At 43.3% G+C, this 20,012-nt stretch overlaps 1 protein-coding gene across 15 annotated transcripts in view; it reads left to right on the plus strand.

Annotated features, from left to right (window-relative positions):
• KANSL3 (KAT8 regulatory NSL complex subunit 3) overlaps window positions 1-17,688 on the plus strand; it is a 55,338-nt gene extending 37,650 nt beyond the window's left edge. For 5 of the 15 annotated variants that reach the window (XM_047781552.1, XM_047781551.1, XM_047781546.1 and 2 more), the window contains one exon: window positions 6-356. In XM_047781552.1, coding sequence (XP_047637508.1) covers window positions 6-202 — 197 coding nt within the window. In that variant the 3' untranslated portion in view covers window positions 203-356. Of the gene's footprint in view, window positions 1-5; window positions 357-7,559; window positions 10,021-10,182; window positions 11,293-14,880; window positions 15,934-15,967; window positions 16,103-17,259 lie in introns of those variants that run through there. The other 10 variants (XR_007135076.1, XM_047781557.1, XM_047781558.1 and 7 more) reach the window with 7 other exon arrangements.
• Window positions 17,689-20,012: the final 2,324 nt, after the last annotated feature.

The raw sequence follows: 20,012 nt of genomic DNA on the forward strand, positions 1-20,012 counted from the left end.
CTCAGGCTTGAAGGTCCCCACCACGATTACTCTGACACTCCGTGGCCAACCCAGCCGAATCACCACGCTGAGCCCCATGGGCTCAGGAGCAGCCCCATCAGAGGAGCCCATTTCCCAGGTGCTGCCCTCCAGCTCACAGGTGAGTCTGCCTGGGAAGCCCGAGGACACAGGCTTCGATACTGGGATGCGTGGGGCCGGCTGACTGACTGATGCGCAGACCAGGTGCATAGCCACGTTCGAGTTTGTAGCTTTGTGACATGAGCAAGTCATGGACCTCTTTGAGTCTCCTTTTCTGAGCCACTCCCTGGATTGTTTTGAGCATTAAATATGGAAATGTGTTGGAGTGTGTAGCAGTACCTGTGTCACGTTTCTGTTTTTTTCCCCTCCCTGTCCCTTTCCCCTCCCACTCTCAGTTTATCTCTGAGAGGTCGGGTAGAGGCTAGTTGACTAATACTCTTTCTTTGACCAGCAACTTTCCAGCATTGTGCCCATTCCAGATCTTGGCATTCATTGCTGTCTTTTCAGGCCACAATTAGGTTTTTGTAGCTCTTTCCTAGGAAGTCACCATCAATTTCTCTTAGCTGGTCTGATTTCCATTATGACCTTTTCAAGTAAAATGTTTCTATTCTTAAATGGTGATCTAAGAGCCACCCAAAGATCAGAAGTAAAAGAAAAAAATAGTTTGAGTCCAGTAGTGAGTGTGCTTTCCTTCAGCGTCCACTTTTCAGCTGAGGTCTCCTGTGCAGGAGCGTGGTGTGTGCAGGCTGCTGTGCCTGAGGGCTGAGCCCTGGCCCCTCATTCCCATCACACCTGCCCTGCCAGGAACCTGGACATCTGCCCCTTCCCACCTGGCTCTCCCTCTGCAGGGGAAACTGCACAGAGGTTTTTACCTGGAGTTCATGGCATCATAGCTACCCCTCCTTACTCTTTTTCAGAAAGGTGGGGGTGTGTCTATTTTAGTCACTATTTTTTTAATTACAAAAGTAATTATACTTGTTTTAAATAATGTAAGCCTTACAGAAATAATGTAACTTAGAAAGTGAAAGTTTCTCATGATACCACTCAGAGATGATAGCCCTTGCTGGTAGCTTAATATGCATTTTTCTAGATTTTTCTTTCTATACAAAATATATTACATTTGACAAAAACTAGATCACAAAATAGGGGCTATTTTGTAACTAGCTTTTGTTTACAAAACATACTGTGACCTGTTTTCCCTGTTGATTGCATAAAGACCTATCTGTTTTTTTTTTTTTTTTTATTTTCCCACTGTACAGCAAGGGGGTCAGGTTATCCTTACATGTATACATTACAATTACATTTTTCCCCCAGCCTTTCTTCTGTTGCAACATGAATATCTAGACAAAGTTCTCAATGCTATTCAGCATTATGTTTCTTATCAGCAGGTGCCTAGTATTTCATTGGAGGATGTACAAAAAGCGTATTTCACTGACTCCCGTTAGAAAGTTGGGTTATGTTTTGTTTTTTTCCTACTGTAAATAATGGTACAGTGGGTACCCTTGTTCATGATTTTTCGTGTATTCTGGGAGATGTCCACAGGCTAGACCAGTAAGTGCAGGGACCGTAGGTCTAATATCTGGCTTTTGCTGCCGACTAACTGCCCTTCAGAAGGTTTGCTTGTTTACAGTTCAAGCCACAGTGATGAGAATACCTGTTCTCCTACACCTTTGTCAACTGTGGGAATGAGTATTATTAATTTTATTAGTTTGATAGGTGAAAAATGAAGTTGTTTTAATGTGTATTTTCCTGTTTACTTTTGAGGCTGTATGACTTTCATGAATTACTTGTCATATTCTGTATCTATTTAAATTTAGCAGCTTTATATATACAGGTGTTAATCTTTTATTAATTATACAAGTTGGATATACTTTAGTCAGTTGCTTATATTTTTTCCTTTTTCTTTCTATTGAAATATTAAGTTCTTGTCTTAATTTTTATTTCTAGATCTTTTATCAAACAGACATTAAGAATTTTTATGTAAGGACTTGCCGTCGTGGCTCAGTGGTTAGGAAACCTGACTAGCATCCGTGAGGATGCAGGTTCGATCTCTGGCCTTGCTCAGTGGGTTAAGGCTCTGGCGTTTCCTTGACCTGTGGTGTAGGTCGTAGACTCAGCTTGGATTCCATGTTGCCGTGGCTATGGCGTAGACTGGCGGCCACAGCTCTAATTGGACCCCCCGCCCGGGAACCTCCATATGCCAAGTGTGTGGCCCTAAAAAGATTAAAAAAAAAAAAAAGTTATGTAGTAAAATCTTCAAATTCTTTTTATGGCTGTAAAGATTTATGTCTTAAGAAAGCTTTTCCTATTGCAAGAATATAATCTTTTTGTGTGTTTTCTTTTTAATTTTATTTTTGAAACTGGGAGAAATTTACTTACATATGATTTACCATTTTACCTTTTTTTAGGCTTACAGTTCAGTGTCATTAAATAAATACACGTTGTTGTGCAACCATCACCACCATCTACCTCCAGAACTTTCCCATCATCCCAGAGTGAAACTTAGTTACTGTGTTTTCTTAAATTGCCTTTGTTCATTTGCTTGCTTGTAGTTGTTCAGTCTACTTGGAATTTATTCTTTATGCTAAGTGAGGTAAGGATCTAACTTTATTGACAGGTGCATTCATCCTTCCTCCTTTCATTTGAAATCAGCTGCTCTCACATTCTAGGCTACCGTACCCTTGGCTTGTCTGTTTCTATGCTAGCTTATGATTGTTTGATAATGTAGGCACTCAAGGAAGTATAACTTATGTTTCCAGTTTGCTGAGATCATCTTTATCCCCTTCCTTGCTCTTGATAAATAATGGGTTTTAAACGTAGTTCATTGTGCTTTTGGAGTCAGATGGGCTGAATGAGCACAAACATTTTCTTTTAATCAGTTAAAATGATGAAATTACTTTAAAAGATTTCCTAGTATCAAACTGTCTAAATTCCAGATTCATTAGCTTGTTCTATATGTCCTATTCTCCTTTTTTTTTTTTTGCACATCCCTAAATTCTTTTGTACATACGTAGGAAACAAGACCCTGTTAAAGGAGAACAGAATAGAACAGAAAAAAGAAAGAGAAGGCACGTGCTTTGGAAGAAAAGCATATCTACTCTCTCTTTTTTTTTTCTTCTTTTTTTTCCTTTTTACGACTGCACCTTGGCATATGGAAGTTCCCGGGCTAGGGGTGGAATTGGAGTTGCAGCTATGGGCCTACGCCACAGCCATGAAACACTGAATCTGAGCTGCATCTGCCACCTACACCACAGCCCACAGCAGTGCTAGATCCTTAACCCACCAAGCCAGGCCAGGGATCAAACCTTCATCCTCACAGACACTATGTCGAGTTCTGAACCTACTGAACCACAACAGGAACTCCAGGCATCTACTCTTGATTTGCTTGTATGTTACTGAGGATTTTGACCTCTGTGGTAATCTAGTAAGATTAGCCTAGAGTTTTCTTCCTGTCTGCCCTTCTTTTTCATATATGTCTTTTCCTTTCCAATGGTATCAAAGGGATAATTCTATCCTTATAGAATGAGATGGGAAATACTTTTTCCCCCTTCATGCTCTAAAACATTTGTATGGCGTGGAAATTACCAGTTTCTTCATGGTTTGATGGAAATGACTTATGAAGCCATTGGGGCCTGTTTTCAGGCAGTCTTATTACCCTTTGCTAATGCCATGTTGATACATACCCAGCACACAGATCCCTGCCATGAGTCATCTTTCTGTTCTCTCAGGTGGTCCTTTTCACCTTGTTCTGGCTGGGGGTGGGGTGGGGAGCAAGTTAGAGTTAAAAAGAGAGTAGAGGTCATTGAGAGTCCTTTTACATGACTAAAATGAAGTACAGAATGAAGACCAAAATCTGCCTCCTACCTAATGGTATTAACTTGAGAACTTAGTTTTTGTCTCAGTAAAATGGGTGTATAATTACTTGGAGGGTTCCACTGGTGATTGTTTTCTTTTTAAAAATTAAAAAAATTTTTTTATTATAGTTGATTCACAGTGTTCTGTCAATTTCTGCTGTACAGGAAAGTGACCCAGTTATATATACATTTTTTTCTCATATTATCCTCCATCATGTTCCATCACAAGTGGTTAGATACAGTACCACATGCTATACAGCAGGATCTCATTGTTTATCCACTCCAAATGCAGCCCCAGCCCTAACCCCAAACTCCCAGTCCATCCCACTGCCTCCCCCTTGGCAGCCACAAGTCTGTTTTCCATGTCCATGAGTTACTTTTCTATAGATAGGTTCATTTGTGCCATATATTAAATTCCACATATAAGTGATATATGGTATTTATTTTTCTCTTTCTGACTTAACTTCACTTAGCATGAGAGGCTAAGTGTATATACCACATCTTCTTAATCCATTAATCTGTCAGTGGACATTTAGGTTGTTTCCATGTCTTGGCTATTGTGAATAGTGTTGCAGTGAACATATGGGTGTGTTTATCTCTTTGAATGAAAGTTTTGTCCGGATATATGCCCAGGAGTGGGATTGCTGGGTCATATGGTAGTTTTGTATTTAGTTTTCTGAGGAACCTCCATACTATTTGTCATAGTGGGTGTACCAATTTACATTCCCACCAACAATGAAAGAGGGTTCCCTTTTCTCCACATCCTCTCCAGCATTTGTTGTTTGTTGACTTGTTAATGATGGCCACTCTAATTGGTATGAGGTGGTATCTCATTGTAGTTTTGATTTGTATTTCTCTAATAATTAGTGGTGAACATTTTTTCATGTGCCTGTTGGCCATCTATATGTCTTAGTTGGAGAAATGCCTGTTCAGGTCTTCTGCCCATTTTTCATTTGGGTTGTTTGGTTTTTTGCTGTTCAGTTATTTGTATATTTGGGGATTTAAGCCCTTGTTGGTTGCATTGTTTGAAACTATTTTCTCCCTTCTCTGGTTTCCTTTGCTGTGCAAAAGGTTGTAAGTTTGATTAGGTCCCATTGGTTTATTTTTGTTTTTATTTCTATTGCTTTGGGAGACTGACCTAAGAAAACATTTTTGCAGTGAATGTCAGAGAATGTTCTGCTTATGTTCTCTTCTGGAAGTTTTATGGTGTCTTGTCTTATGTTTAAGTCTTTAAGCCATTTTGAGTTTATTTTTGTCTTTTTTTTTTAGGGCTGCACCCATGGCATATGGAGGTACCCAGGCTAGGGGTCAAATCGGAGCTGTAGCTGCTGGTCTACACCACAGCCACAGCCAACATGGGATCTGAGTCACGTCTTCGACTTACACCACAGCTCACGGCAGGGCTGGATCCTTAACCCACAGTTTACAGCAACACCTTATCCTTAACCTATTGATCGAGGCCAGAGATCGAACCCACGTCCTCATGGATACTAGTTGGGTTCCTTAACCACTGAGCCATGACAGGAACTCTTATTCTGAGTTTATTTTTGTGGGTGATTGTTTTCTTTTAGAGAAAGGAGTTGTTATTAGATTAAGACTTGCTGACTCACAAGCGTCTAATAGTTACCTCAGTGTTCAGACTGCCAGACAATATGATATCAGGGAAAGCACTGGGCTCTGGGTCAGGCTCTGTCTTCAGCTGGCTCTGTGACCCTGGGAAGATCACTTGCCCTCTCGGGGCACTGGTTTTCCCTTCTAGTCTAGTGAGGAAGTTGGCCTAAGTCAGTGATTATTGTGGTGGTATCTCAGGCTATGGGAAGATGATTTTTTTTTTATTTTTTATTTTTTTTGCTTTTAGGCCCACACCCATGGCATATGGAAGTTCCCAGGCTAGGGGTCGAATCAGAGCTGCAGTTGCCGGCCTGCACCACAGCCACAGCAATGTAGGATCCAAGCCACGTCTTTGACCTACACCACAGCTCATGACAACGCTGGATCTAATAACTCACTGAGCAAGGCCAGGGATTGAACCTGCGTCCTTATGAATGCTAGTCAGATTCGTTTCTGCTGAGCCACGACAGGAACTCCTGGGAAGATGTTTTTTTCAAAGGTTGAGAAACAAACTGCCCATTTATGATATTTATGAGATAATTGGAAATTTAAACGCTGCCTGGATAATTGCTGATATTAAGGAATTGTTAACCTTTTTAATGTGTGATAGTGGTTTTAAACTTGAAAAAAAAAATCCTTTATTTTTGTGTTATATATTGCAGCATTTATGGAGAGAATGCATTTAAAAAGAAAAAAGGTTGTAAACACTGGCTAGATTCCTCTAATGTCCATGCAAGCACTTAATTATCTGTTTGGTTTCTAGTGGTGATGACTGTTTACTGTGTGTTTCCTTTAAGGAACTGGACTGTTGTGTAGGTCCTACAGCTGAGAAGCTGCAGGAGAAAGGGGAGGGACAGGGATTGCATTGTGCCCTGCGTCAGGGTCCCAGGAATGGACTCCTTGCCTACGGTCATAAGGTTTTTCTCTCTCTGGCCACACAGCTGTTCAGGCTGGCAGACAGCCCCTGCAGCTGTCCGCCCAGCCAGGGGGCATTGCTGGAGCCCTCACCACAGCCCCAGAGAGTGGGCTCACTGCAGTGTGTGCCCGGGCAGGACCCAGTGCTCGTCCATACAGCCTGCCTCTGGGCAGGGTGGGCAGCAGGGAGGCGGACCCTTTCAAGGTTTAATTGTGAAGCCCTTCCTCATGTCTCTTCTGTGCCTCCATCTTCCCCTCTTACCACATCCTCAGAGATCTCTTAGGAGTTTTCCAAAGGTGAAATCTAGAGAAGTAGGGAAAACCCTCATGAAGAAAGGCCTATCTCTGCCTTGCTTCCTTCTTCCTAAGCTGCAGGGCTCAACAAATTATGGCATCTTCCACAGCTCTTAAAAAATGGATAAGACCTGGCAGTTCCCATTGTGGCTTGGTAGAAACAAATCTGACTAGTATCCATGAGGATGTGGATTCGATCTCTGGGCTCGTCAGATGGGTTAAGGACATGTACAGCGTTGCCCTGACCTGTGGTGTAGGTTGCAAACACACGGCTTGGATCCTGTGTTGCTGTGGCTGTGGTTGTAGGCCGGCAGCTGTCGCTCTATTCAACCCCTAGCCTAGGAACCTCCATATGCTGTGGGTGCAGCCATTAAAACAAAAAAAAAGCAAGACCTAAAACAGTGATATTTTAGTAAAGTCTTGGAAAATTTCCCTTTAACTGTCACCCTTAATGGTTCACCTGTTTCTTTTCTTCTGCATTCTCTTGTTCTTATACATAATAAGAGCTAATGTTTGTGGTTGAACACATATTCTAGGTGCTTTATACAGGCTGTCTCATTTAATCTCACAACAACCTGGGGAGTAGGTGCTGTCACCTCTGTCTAACAGAAGAGGAAAAAGAGGCTCAGAGAGCATAAACCACTTGCCCTAGAATGTGGGAGAGGTGGGGTCTCTGACTCCAGAGGCCATGTCCTATTATTAAATCACTGGCCACTAGAACCCATATCCTTGTGCATCCAGCCTTTTCCCTGTCAGAGAATTATGGCTTTGGAATAAATTTTCAGGAGTGGGATAATTGGGTCAGAGGGTCCAGATGTGTTAACCTGGCAACGTTTTGACCCTTGTTCACTGCCTCTCCTGCCACAGCGCCTGCCTCCAGCACCCTGAAGATGCCGTGCAGTGTGTCCTCCTTTATCAGGTTGGTGATGGCTGCTGGACGGGGAGACCTGGGCACGTGTGCTGTCCTGCTGAGCTAGCTGTCCACTGTCTGAAGATCTTTCACACAGTCATTTTTGCCTCTCTTACAACTGTCTTCAGGATTGGGCCTCTGGGTCTTGTATGACCATTAGGCAAGGTGACCTGGTGCCAGCAAGGGGGGGGCCTTGCCTTCTACAGGTCTGGCTTCCAGAATCCCCAGGTCCGCAGCAGATCTGGCTGTGCATGGCTCAGAGGCACTTCTCCAGCATTAGCTGTAGCTTGACAAGTGGCAGTTTTGGACTACTCACTGCCTTGAAATAAAGGAGTTCCTCTTCGAAGTCCATGCTGCCCTGAGCCAAGTCAGGAGGAGACATCCATGTGATCTGGGGCTGCAGGCATTGGGATTGAGAGCCCTTTGCTGAGGACCGGGATCGTCCTGGCCCACTGGCTGGTGGTGTCAGAAGGGCTTGTTTTGTGCATCACTGTCGTCTCCACTGAGCAGCCGTGGGAGGAGTGCTCCCTGTGCAGCTCCCTCTTAGGAAGCACACTGGATGCCAGGCAGCCCGCTGAGCCCTGGGGACTCCTCAGTTCAAATACACCAGAGAGCAAAGAACTGGGTGATCATTTTTCAGTCCCTTTGGCCTGAAAACTGTGGGGAGCAGCAGTTGCCAGGAGGTGGAAACTGCCTTCTTTCTTTTTTCCATCACGCTTTGGGCAGTTCCTGTATCCTGAAAGCCTGAAGGTCTGGAAAGGCTGAAGAAGAGGAGGGAAGAGCAAATGAAATGGCTTGAAGGGCATGTCAGTAATTCCTTAGTGAAAACAGTTTGGGGTTGAGGCTAAGGAACTGTCGATGCAATTGGAGATGAGAAGAATTTGCTGAACTAGAGGGAAGAAACCCAACCCCTGAAGTTGCTGTCTCCAGTGCTTGGAAGTGAAACGGGTAAACTGCTGGAGTCACATCTTGCCTGTTGCAGGAAGCTTGGGCATCAGGACAACGAAGGCCGTGCTTCAGGATTTCTGTTTCTGTTCTGTGCGACTTTTTGTCTTCTTGCTTAGAAGTGGGAAGATTATTGTCCTTGACCCTACTGTGCAGGGCTCTTGGTATTGGCCTGAACACTGGAGGTGAAGGTTCGTTCCTGAGATGTGATCGCTAAAGATGGAGCTCTGAGCCTCTCCTTACCTCCTTGGAGTACTTGTGTGCAAGAGAGTTTTTAGATTTGGCTTCGAGTCTGTCCTCCAGAGCAGGCTCCCTTCTCATCTGTACTCTAGAATGTTTCCAGCCAAGGTGACAGATAAAGCCACCCAGACACAACTGTTGAATATCTGTAGGCAGGGAGGGCCCACACCCTGCCATGGCCAGACTTGTGGTCCAGAGTTCTGAGCCATGGTGCAGCATATCTCCCAACCAGGCTACCTGCGTTCAGTCCAGGAGCCTCACCTGCCTGTGAGTGGCAGCCGGGAACATGTGGAGGAGTCTCAGACAAGGCAGGTTGGGGAGGTGCAGGCAGGGCCAGGGGTGATTGTGCTGGGAGCGGAGAGGGCAGCTTATCCCCTCCCTCTTTAACCTTCTGCAGAGCTGGTCTCAGCAGTGATTCACACAGAGTTAGGCTGCCTTCTTGTATTAGCTGACAGGTAACTGTTTTCTGAAATTCAGGAGGCATTTAGTAAGTTTGAGGAAGTTATAAAAGAGACATCCAGGGTCAGCGGTTAATAACTTCACAGTTAGGATAATAACATACCAATAGGAACTGAGGACACTGCAACCGTGAGACTGTGTGAAGCTTTTAAGAATCAGAGGTTCCTGAACAACCCATTCATGACTTAGGAGTGCAGCCTAACAGCACTGAAGGGGCTTCTCCTGAAAGATGCTGGCCCAGTGTGCGCAAGGGCCAAAGGAAAAACTAACGCCTTGTCCTAAGTTGGTGTAAATCATAGTATGCTTGCTAGGGATGATTTCCTGAGGCTTGGATTGTACACTGTGAAGAATGCCAAAACTGGAGAAGGGAGTTGTGAGAACCTTGTTTTTCTCGACCATGGAGGGACAGGCCAAAAGGGGAAGTGGTTGAAGTCTATAGAATCATGTTCTCCAATTCCATACTTTTCCAACACACTTCTTGAGGTGTAAAGGAAGCTTTCCTCTGCCTATCACGTAGCAGACCTGGACTTCACTACAGAAGGTCATACTACTGGCCAGAAATGTAGAAGGATCGAGAGGGCTTTAGTGAAATTCCTAGATGACAGGTGCATGGTGATGCCCTACGCAAGATGTCCTTCTGCTTTGAGGAGGAAGACCTTCTGTCTGTTTTTGGCTCTACCACTAGAATGGTCTTGGGCTGGATGGGTTATAGAGCTGAGCTGCTGTGATGGTTCTGTTCCTACATTAGCCAAAACAATAAAAAATAAAAATCAATTTGGGGTTGCTTCAGCTTGTTTTCAGTTGACTTATATTTATTCTGGTAACCACCCAGATGAAGTGGCACAGAAAATAAAAGCTAAGATATCGTGGTAATGCCAATGATCGTCTTACTGATGCCTGGTGCCATGCGGTGGGTACTGTAATTCCCTTTTACAGGCGAGGAAACTGACACAGAGAAGTCACAGCAGGAAGTGGCAGGAGCAGGACTGAGCCCAGGCAGTCTGATGCCAGTGTCTGTTCTTCTCTGCACTGTGCTGGGGTTCTGAGATGGGAAGCCGAAGAGATTAGCACAGGAGGTGAGGAGAGGGTGGCTTGGCCTTCGTGTGACCCCTTTCAGTTTATTTCCCACCAGGCCTAGAGTGATTGCTGCTGCCATGGTGGGCGCTTGGCTGGGCCTGAATCGGGAGGTGGGGTCCCTTGCCCTCGGTCCTGAGAGATCGAAATCCCTTTGCACGTCCTATATCTCTGTGCCCCTCAAGTAAATAAATAACGACTTAGAGATGAATAAATGAATTCCATTCTCCACATTATCTGTGAACCAGTATCCAAGAGGACTTTCCTTCCTGCCCTTAATTCCAGGTCCCGACATTCAGCATTGCAACCCTCTGTGGGTGGAAGCCATAGTTCTGGTAGACAGCTCGGAGGTTCTGGCACGCATGTGCTCATCGTGTTATCATCCTTAATAGAGACCTAGTGTGTTCTTTCCTTCACTTTCAACTCTGGTCTCACTGGCTTGGGTGGTCAGGTAAAGTGAGAGATGAGGATTGGATTGTTTACTCTAAAGCTGTCTTAAACTTGCAGTATAGGGAGCAGGCCATAGCATATTATGATGCAAAAGAAGTTATGCTAGCTTTTTATCTTCCTTTCTGAAGTGTATGTTTTTGTCAGGGTTGATGGTTGCAGGAAGTAGGAACTGTTCACCACTCAGCAGTATTCTCTCAATAGGCATTCTCACTGACGGAGCCTGACAGTGTCTGCTACTTGCCTCATGACGTCACTTGCCTTGGAATTGCCAGTGACCGGTGTTGATCCTGTTGTCACAGGACTTTTTTTCATCCCTTTGTGAGTGGCTGGTTTCTGTCTTTTCCGTTCAGATTCTGAACACAGTGAACCTGATTGAGTGAACCCACTTACGAGTGGGTGGGTTCTTCTTATCAAATTTCACCTCAGTCTAAGAATAGCATCCAGAGGATGAATGGTTCAGAATCCGACTAGGAACCATGAGGTCGCGGGTTCGATCCCTGGCCTTTCTCAGTGGGTTAAGGATCTGGCGTTGCTGTGAGCATTGCTGTTAGCTATGGTGTAGGTTGCAGATGCGACTTGGAGCCCGCGTTGTTGTGGCTCTGGCATAGGCCGGTGGCCATGGCTTCGATTCGACCCCTTGCCTGGGAACCTCCATATGCCGTGGGAGTGGCCCAAGAAATGGCAGGGGGAAAAAAAAAAAGGTCATACGGTTCATATTATTGCCTTTCTGAGATAGAAGGGATTTTTTAAACATTTTGGGCTGTTTAGATGTGTGTTTGATTCTGTTTAACTTGCACTGATAGTATAGGGAGGTCCCATGTTCACCTCATCCAATTTTCCTTAATACTTAAAGTTCACATAACTATAGCACAGTATCAAAGCCAAAAGTTAACATTGGTATAGTGTGTGTGTATAGTTCTTGGTCATTTTATCCCAGTAATCGTAATCAGGGTATGGAACTGCCCCATCACCGGGAAGATCTTCATATTACATCTTTATAGTCCACTCCTCCCCACTGCTAATCTGTAGCAACCACTCAGCTTCCCTACATCTCTGTTTATAGACTCGTGTATCAATAGGATCCTACAGTACAGGACCTTCAGCATAATTCCCTTGGTGTCCACCCAAGTTGTGTTGTTTCAGTCATTCATTTCTTTTTACTGATGAATATGAATGTTCCATGGAATGGATGTACCATAGTTTCTGTGACCATTGAAGGACATCTCAATGATTGCCAGTTTGGGGCTATTACAAATAAAGCTGCTGTGAATGTTTGTAAGCAGGTTTTTATGTGAACATTAGTTTTCTCTGGAATAAATGCCCAGGAGTGTGATTATTGGGTCACACAGTAGGGTTTTTTTTTCAATTTAATTTTTTATTTTATAGTGAAATATACTTGATTTACAATGTTGTGTTTTAGGTGTACAGCAAAGTGATTCAGTTAATACATATACATATAGCTATTCTTCTTCAGATTCTTTTCCCATGTAGTTTATTGCAGAATATTGAGTAGAGTTTCCTGTGCCATATAGTTTCCTCTGCCATATAGCAGTTTTCTGTCCTTGTTGATTATTTTTTATTAGAAAAAAATTTTTTTTTTGGCTGTGCCTGTGGGGCATGCAAAATTTCTGGGCCAGGGATTGAACCCATGCCATGGCAGTGACACTGGATTCTTAACCTACTGTGCCACCAGGGAACTCTGCTTTATTTTTATTTTTTTATTTTATATATAGTAATGTGTATATATTTATCCCCAACTCCTGATTTCTCCCTCTCCCCCACCTTTCCCCTTTGGTAACCATAATTTATTTTATTTTTTTTGTCTTTTTGCCTTTTCTTGGGCCTCTCCTGCGGCATATGGAGGGTCCCAGGCAAGGGGTTGAATCAGAGCCATAGCCACCGGCCTACGCCAGAGCCACAGCAACATGGGCTCCGAGCCGCATCTGCAACCTACACCATAGCTCATGGCAACGCCAGATCCTTAACCCACTGAGAAAGGCCAAGGATCGAACCCGCAACCTCATGGTTCCTAGTCGGATTCGTTAACCACTGAGCCGTGACGGAAACGCCCATAAGTTTGTTTTTTAAGTCTGTGAGTCTCTTTCTAGTTTGTAAATAGGTTCATTTGTATCATTTTTTTAGATACCATATAATATGTGATATCATATAATATTTGTCTTCGTCTAACTTCACTTAGTGTAGTAATCTCTAGGTCTGTCTGTGTTGCTGTAAATGGCATTCTTTTTTATGGCTGAGTAATATTCCACTGTATATATGTACCACACCTTTTTATTACTTAATGAATTTATCACATCTGTAGTTGTATAGTGATCATCACAATCCAGTTTCACAGGATTTCCACCCCCCAAACTGTCTCCTCCAGAGACCATAAGTTTTTCCATGTCTGTGAGTCAGCATCTGTTCTGCAAAGAAGTTCAGTCTGTCCTTTTTTCATATTCCACATGTCAGTGAAAGCATTTGATGTTGGTGTCTCTTTGTATGGCTGACTTCACTTAGCATGATAATTTCAAGTCCACCCATGTTGCTAAAAATGCTGGTATTTTGTTCATTTTAATGGCTGAGTAATACTCCATTGTGTATATGTACCACGTCTTCTGGATCCACTCCTCTGTCGATGGACATTTAAGTTACTTTCTTGTCTTGGCTATTGTAAATAGCACTGCAGTGAATGTTGGGGTACATGAACCTTTTTGAATTACGGTTTTCTTCAGATATATGCCCAGGACTGGGATTGCTGGATCATATGGTAGTTCTATTTTTAGTCTTTTAAGGAACCTCCATACTGTTCTTCATGGTGGTTGTACCAATTTACATTCCCAGTAAGTTTTATTTTTTAAAGAGCTTTCAAACTGTTTTCCTAAGTATTTGTTGTACTATTTTACATTCCCACCAGCAATGTAGGAGAGATCCAGTTTCTCTGCATCCTTATCAGCCCTTGATACTTTGTTTCTTATTTTAGCCATTCTAATAGATGTCCTGTGATGCCTGGTTATAGTCTTTAAAATTTGCTGAAGTTTGTATATGGTCCAGGATCTGGTGGTTTATCTTGATATATTTTCTATAGGTGCTTGAAAAGAATGGGTATTCTGCAGTTCCCACTGTGGCACAATGGGATGAACAGCATCTTTAGAGCCTTGGGAATGCAGGTTCAATCCCTGACCCAGCAGAATGGATTAAGAATCCAGCATTGCCATAGCTGCGGTGTAGGTCGCAACTGTGGGTCGGCTCTAATCCCTGGCCTGGACAACTGTGGCTGGGTCTGATCCATGGCCCAGGAACTCCATAGGGTAGGAGGGTAGCCAAAAAAAAAAAAAAAAAGAATATTGTTTGATAGAGAGTTTTATCAATGTTGATAAAATTCTGTTGGTCAGTGGTATTATTGAATTCTTACATCCTTGCTGACTTTCTGTCAAGTTTTTCTGTTGGTTTTGAGAGTGGTGTTGAAATTTCCAACTGTAATTGTGGAGCTGTCTGTGTCTCCTTTCAGTTCTATCAGTTTTTGTTTCACATATTTGGCAGTTTTGTTATCTGGTATATACATATTTAAAATTTCTACGTCTTTTTGATGGCATTATTCTTTTTATCATTATGTAATGTCTGTCTCTACCTGGTAATTTTCTTTGCTCATACTTAAAACCCTCTGTCACCCGAGAAACAGTGTCAGGAGAACCTTCATGATGGCCCTGTCTATGACTTCCCTTAGCTGCTCTGTAGCAATGTATATACTTTTTTATTTTTTAAGGAATTTTTTTTTTTTTTGGTCTTTGTCTTTTTGCTCCCACGGTATATGGAGTTTCCCAGGCTGGGGTCTAATTGGAGCTGTAGCCAGAGCCACAGCAACTTGGGATCTAAGCCGCATCTACAACCTACACCACAGCTCACAGCAACACCAGATCCTTAACCCACTGAGCAAGGCCAGGGATCGAACCCGCATCCTCATGTTTCCTAGTCAGATTCATTAACCACTGAGCCACGATGGGAACTCCTGTACTCATTGTCTTTATTAATTGAGCTCATCTTTTCAGTATGGTTTTTTATTTATAAATTTATTTGGATGCCACCTGTGACTTTGGAATGTTGTCTGGCCAGGGTTGGATCTCCCAGTGCAGCTCTTACCACAGCCATAGCAGTGAGAGAGAAAGAGACTCTTAAACCAGTCAACTTCGAGGGAACACACTGAGCTTTCTTGAAGATACCAATCAATCCTGCTGAATTCATCAGACCTGGTTTTGGTCAGCCCACCATAGCCTGGCACTGTACTGAAAAGAGAGGCTTATCTTGAAGGGCAAGAAAGAAATTTCACTAGGTTTCTTGAACGAAAAAAGCACATGGATTAGCACTGCTGCCACCCTGATGTCACTGAAGTCTCCCAATCATTCATCAGCTGCAGCCTCTCTCTCCACATACCTAAACCCCCAACAGGGGCTTAAAAATGGCCAGCTCACAATTCAACACAGATGCTAGGTGGGTCTCAGCTCCTGCTTCTGGAGGAACACAAGGCATTCTGAAATCCAGGGAATCTCTCAAGCATTCTAAACACACTGCCAACCAACCAGGCTGCTAATTCACCTAAAACTGCTGAAGGGACAACTGTGTCCTCTGCCTGACATGAGGCATCTTGGAGCAGAGAAATGCATGTGCCCAGAAAACAACCCCAAACCTCTGGGTGCTTGCTGTGGATTCTGCCCAAGACACCATCAACCCGAAATCTCAGCCTGCACCTGCAGCCCTGGAGCTGCACCTGGGTCCAGAAGATACTCTGGCGCTATCTTGTGGACATTTGCTCTAACAGCAAGTCTCATGTCTTCCTCCTCTCTCTGGCTCAGCAGCCCCCCAGGGCTTCCTTGGCCGTGGACAATATGTTGGTTAGATTTAGTTCTGTTTTCTTGAATACCAGCAAGTGCCTTTCCAAGTGGGCTATTCCTCTCTCAAAGGTTTTCAGAGCCCCGAGGCCAACCTACCCCCTGCCACTCTGTTCAAACACTTAGCTCCCGACCCATCATGTCATGACAACCTTCTTCCTTCTTGTATATCTGTGCACGTATGTATTTATGAAGATAGGTGTGTACATGTAGAACTATTAATGTTTTCTTAATTGGCTGTTATTCCTTCATTTGTTCAGTAAAGTCTTTTTTCTCTTTCTCCCTCTTTTTTATTTTATTGACCCCACCTGAAGCATAGTTGAGTTGTCTGCCCATCAGTGGTTTTCAAGCCACAGCGGTTAACAAATCCACCAGTGCGACACAGACAGATCTTTACCCAGGGATCCAGGAAGGATCTTGGTGAGAACTTTCTTTATATCAATCTATGGGCCTTAGTTCACCCAACCTGGCTTTTTTTTTTTGCTATTTCTTGGGCCGCTTCCGCGGCATGTGGAGGTTCCCAGGCTAGGGGTCGAATCGGAGCTGCAGCCACCGGCCTACGCCAGAGCCACAGCAACGTGGGATCCGAGCCGAGTCTGCAATCTACACCACAGCTCACGGCAACGCCGGATCGTTAACCCACTGAGCAAGGGCAGGGACCGAACCCGCAACCTCATGGTTCCTAGTCGGATTCGTTAACCACTGCGCCACAACGGGAACTCCCAACCTGGCTTTAGATCAGGTCTTCATACCACGTGTATAGAGAGGAAAAAAAGAGGCCCACATGACAAGAAAAGGCCAGAGTTTCAGGAGACTTCTTGAGAGGAAAAAGCACTGGGATTAGTGCAGCTGCTCACCAAAATATCACCATTTTACCACCTTCGATGCACAACCCCCAGGCACTGTTTCCAGATCCCAAAGCCCAGGTCAGGTTGGGGTTTCAAAATTACCATCTCAATGACTGATATCAACCAACAGCAAAAGTAAACCAACAACTCAATGGAAAAATGGGCAAAAGTCCTGGATAGACCTTTCCCTAAACCAGAGATACAGAGGGCAACAAGCATTGGGAAAAATGATCGCCTTCAGCTCATTAGGAGAGAAATGCAAATCCAAACGATGCTGAGGTACCACCTCATCCCAGTCCGAATGGCCAACATTAGTAATTCTATAAATAAGAAATCTGGAGAGGGTGTGGAGAAGAGGGTGCCCTCCTACAGTGTGGGTAGTTATGTAAATTGCAACAACCTTTATGAATCTCAGGATTGAGGGAAATCTGAAAGATAAATTTAGAACGACCTTATGACCCAGCAATCCCATGCTTGGGCAATATCTGGAAAATGTTCTTTTAAAAAAGTTAAATGCCCCTGTATGTTCATGAAGCACTATTCACAATAGCAAGGCAGGGAGACACATTCTGTGTCCATGGGCAGATGATTGGATTAGGAAGATGATGTGCATATACACAATGGAATAGTACTCAGCCATCAAAAAAAATTGCCATTCGTAGCCACATAGATGGAACTAGAAATTCATTCTAAGTGAAATAACTTTGAAAGAGGAAAACAAATATCATAGCATAGCCCTTCTCTCTGATATCTAACAGATGGCACCAGTGAACCTTTCTACAGAAAAGAAACTCATGGACCTGAAAACAGATTTGTGGTTGCCAGATTGAAGGAGGAGTGTGTGGGAAGGACTGCGATTTAGGGGTAATAGATCCAAATGCTTGCACATGGAGTGAGTAGCAATGAGATCCTGCTGCATAGCACAGGGAACTATATCGAGTCACTTTCTTGGGAATAAGATGGAGGAATATGTATATACATGTATGACTGGATCACTTTTCTGTTAGAAGTTGAGCTCATAAATCAGCTCTACTGGAAATAACAAATGATTAAAAAAAAAAAAAAACAAACCATGAAATTACTGGCTCAGAGTTCAAAAGAGAAGGAATCTGGGTCTAGACTCCTGCCTCTCAAGAATGTAAAACAGGCAACCTAGGAGTTCCCGTCATGGCTCAGTGGAAATGAATCGGACTGGGAACCATGAGGTTGCGCGTTTGATCCCTGGCCCTGCTCAGCAGGTTAAATATCTGCCGATGCTGTGAACTGTGGTGTAGGTTGCAGTCATGGCTTGGATCTGGCATTGCTGTGGCTTAGGTGTAGTCTGGCAGCTGTAGCTCTGATTAGATCCCTAGCCTGGGAACCTCCATATGCCGTGGGTGCAGCCCTAAAAAGCAAATAAATAAATAAATAATAAATAAATAAAACAGACAACCTAACACCATTGAACCTGTCAGGATTTCTTAATAATGTGACATCAGGTCAGAAGTAATTACCTAGGTTGTATGAAATTTCTATATATACAATATTTATTTTTACTTACCTATTTATTATTCTGGCACCATGTGTGGCATGCAGGTACTGTCTGGCCAGGAATTAAATCCTCGACACTGCTGTTACAACCCCAGGCTTGTACTTAAAAACCTATGCTACCAGAGGTATAGTGTCAGGAGGTCTTTATTATTGTCTTATCTATCTTAGCTACACTGTGGGAATGTATATTTGTATTTCTGGACTGCTTTATCAATTGAGCTCATTCTTTTCAGTATCTGTTTATAAATTTGTTACAATGCCGTGTGCGACATTGGAATGGTATCTGGCCAGGGTTTGAACTCCTAAACCAGCTTTTACCACAGCCAGAGCAGTGACAGAGAGAGACTCTTAAGCCAGGCATACATGAGGGAACACCCTGAGAGCTTTCTTGAGGATACCAATCAATCCTGCTTAATTCATCAGAGCTGGTTTCACTCAAACCTGCATACCCTTGCACTGTACGGAATAGAGAGGCTCATCTCAAAAGGCAAGAAGGAAATTTCAATAGATCTCTTGAGCGAAAATAGCACAGGGATTAACACAGCTGCCAACCATGATGCCACCAAAGTCCCCTATTCATTCATCAGCTGTAGCCTCTCTCTCTCTAGCCTCTCTCTCCCCTAAATCCAAGACTTTGGGGCTTGAAAATTGCACCTGGGTCCACAAGATATCTGGCGCTATCTTGTGGACATCTGCTGTAACAGCAACTCTCAGGGTTTCCTCCTCTCTCTGGCTCAGCAGCCCCTGTGGATGCATCGGCCTTGGGCAAAATGCTGGTGGGATTTCTTTCCCCCAATTTCTGGAAAATATCAAGAGTTGCCTATCCAAGTGGGCTATTTCTCAAAGGCTTTCAGAGCCCCAAGGCCAACCTATCCCATGCCATTCCTTTCAGACCTTCAGCTCCTGACCCATCATGTCATGACAGAATTCTTCCTTTTTTAGATATCCCTGCACTCATGAATTTATGAAGATAGGTGTGTATCTATGTACCTATTGATGATTTCTTTATTTTCCAATTGTTAATCCTTGGTTCCTACAATAATGTCTTGATTCTTTTCCCTTCCTTCCTTCCTTCCTTCCTTCCTTCCTCCTCTTCTTTCTTTCTTTCTTTCTTTCTTTCTTTCTTTCTTTCTTTCTTTCTTTCTTTCTTTTTCTTTCTTTCTTCTTTCTTTTTCTTTCTTCTTTCTTTCTCTTTTCTTTCTTTCTTTCGTTCTTCTTTCTTTCTTTCTTTCTTTCTTTTTCTTTTTCTTTCTTTTTCTTTCTTTCTTTTCTTTTTTTCTCTCTTTCTCTCTTTCTTTCTCTCTTTCTCTCTTTCTCTCTCTCTTTCTTTCTTTCTTTCTTCTCTCTCTCTTTATTCTTCTCTCTCTCTTTCTTCCTCACTTGATTGACCCCACCTGAAGCATGTGTGAGTTGCCTACCCATTGATGGTTTTCAAGCTACAGAGGTTTAAAAAACCCATGACAATGACAAACACCGATTTTTAACCCATGGAGCCAGGAGGGATCTCCGTGAGAGCTTTCTTTATACCAATCTACTAGCCTTAATTCACCTGAGCTTGCTTAAAATCAGTTCTTTGTTTTACCACCTTGCATGCACACCCCCCAGGCACTTTATCCAGACCCAAAGCACAGATCATTCTGGGGTTTCAAAATTATCAAGTCAACCACTGATACAACCGAACAGCAAAATAAATAAATAAATAAATAAATAAATAAAAATAAAACAACAACCTAATAGAAAAATTGGCAAGAGACTTGAATAAACATTTCCTTAAACCAGATATACAGAGGGCAAAGAGCACTGGGAAGAATGATCACCATCACTCATTAGGAGAGAAATGCAAATCAAAACTCTGAATTACCACCTCACAACTGTCCGAATGGCCATCCTTAGTAAGTCTACCAATAACAAATCCAGCAGATGGTTTGGAAATGAGGGTGCCCTCCTACAGTTTGGCTGGGTTTTGTAAATTGGTAAAAGC

This window comes from Phacochoerus africanus, chromosome 5, assembly GCF_016906955.1.
Source record: "Phacochoerus africanus isolate WHEZ1 chromosome 5, ROS_Pafr_v1, whole genome shotgun sequence".
Classification (NCBI taxonomy): Eukaryota; Metazoa; Chordata; class Mammalia; order Artiodactyla; family Suidae; genus Phacochoerus; species Phacochoerus africanus.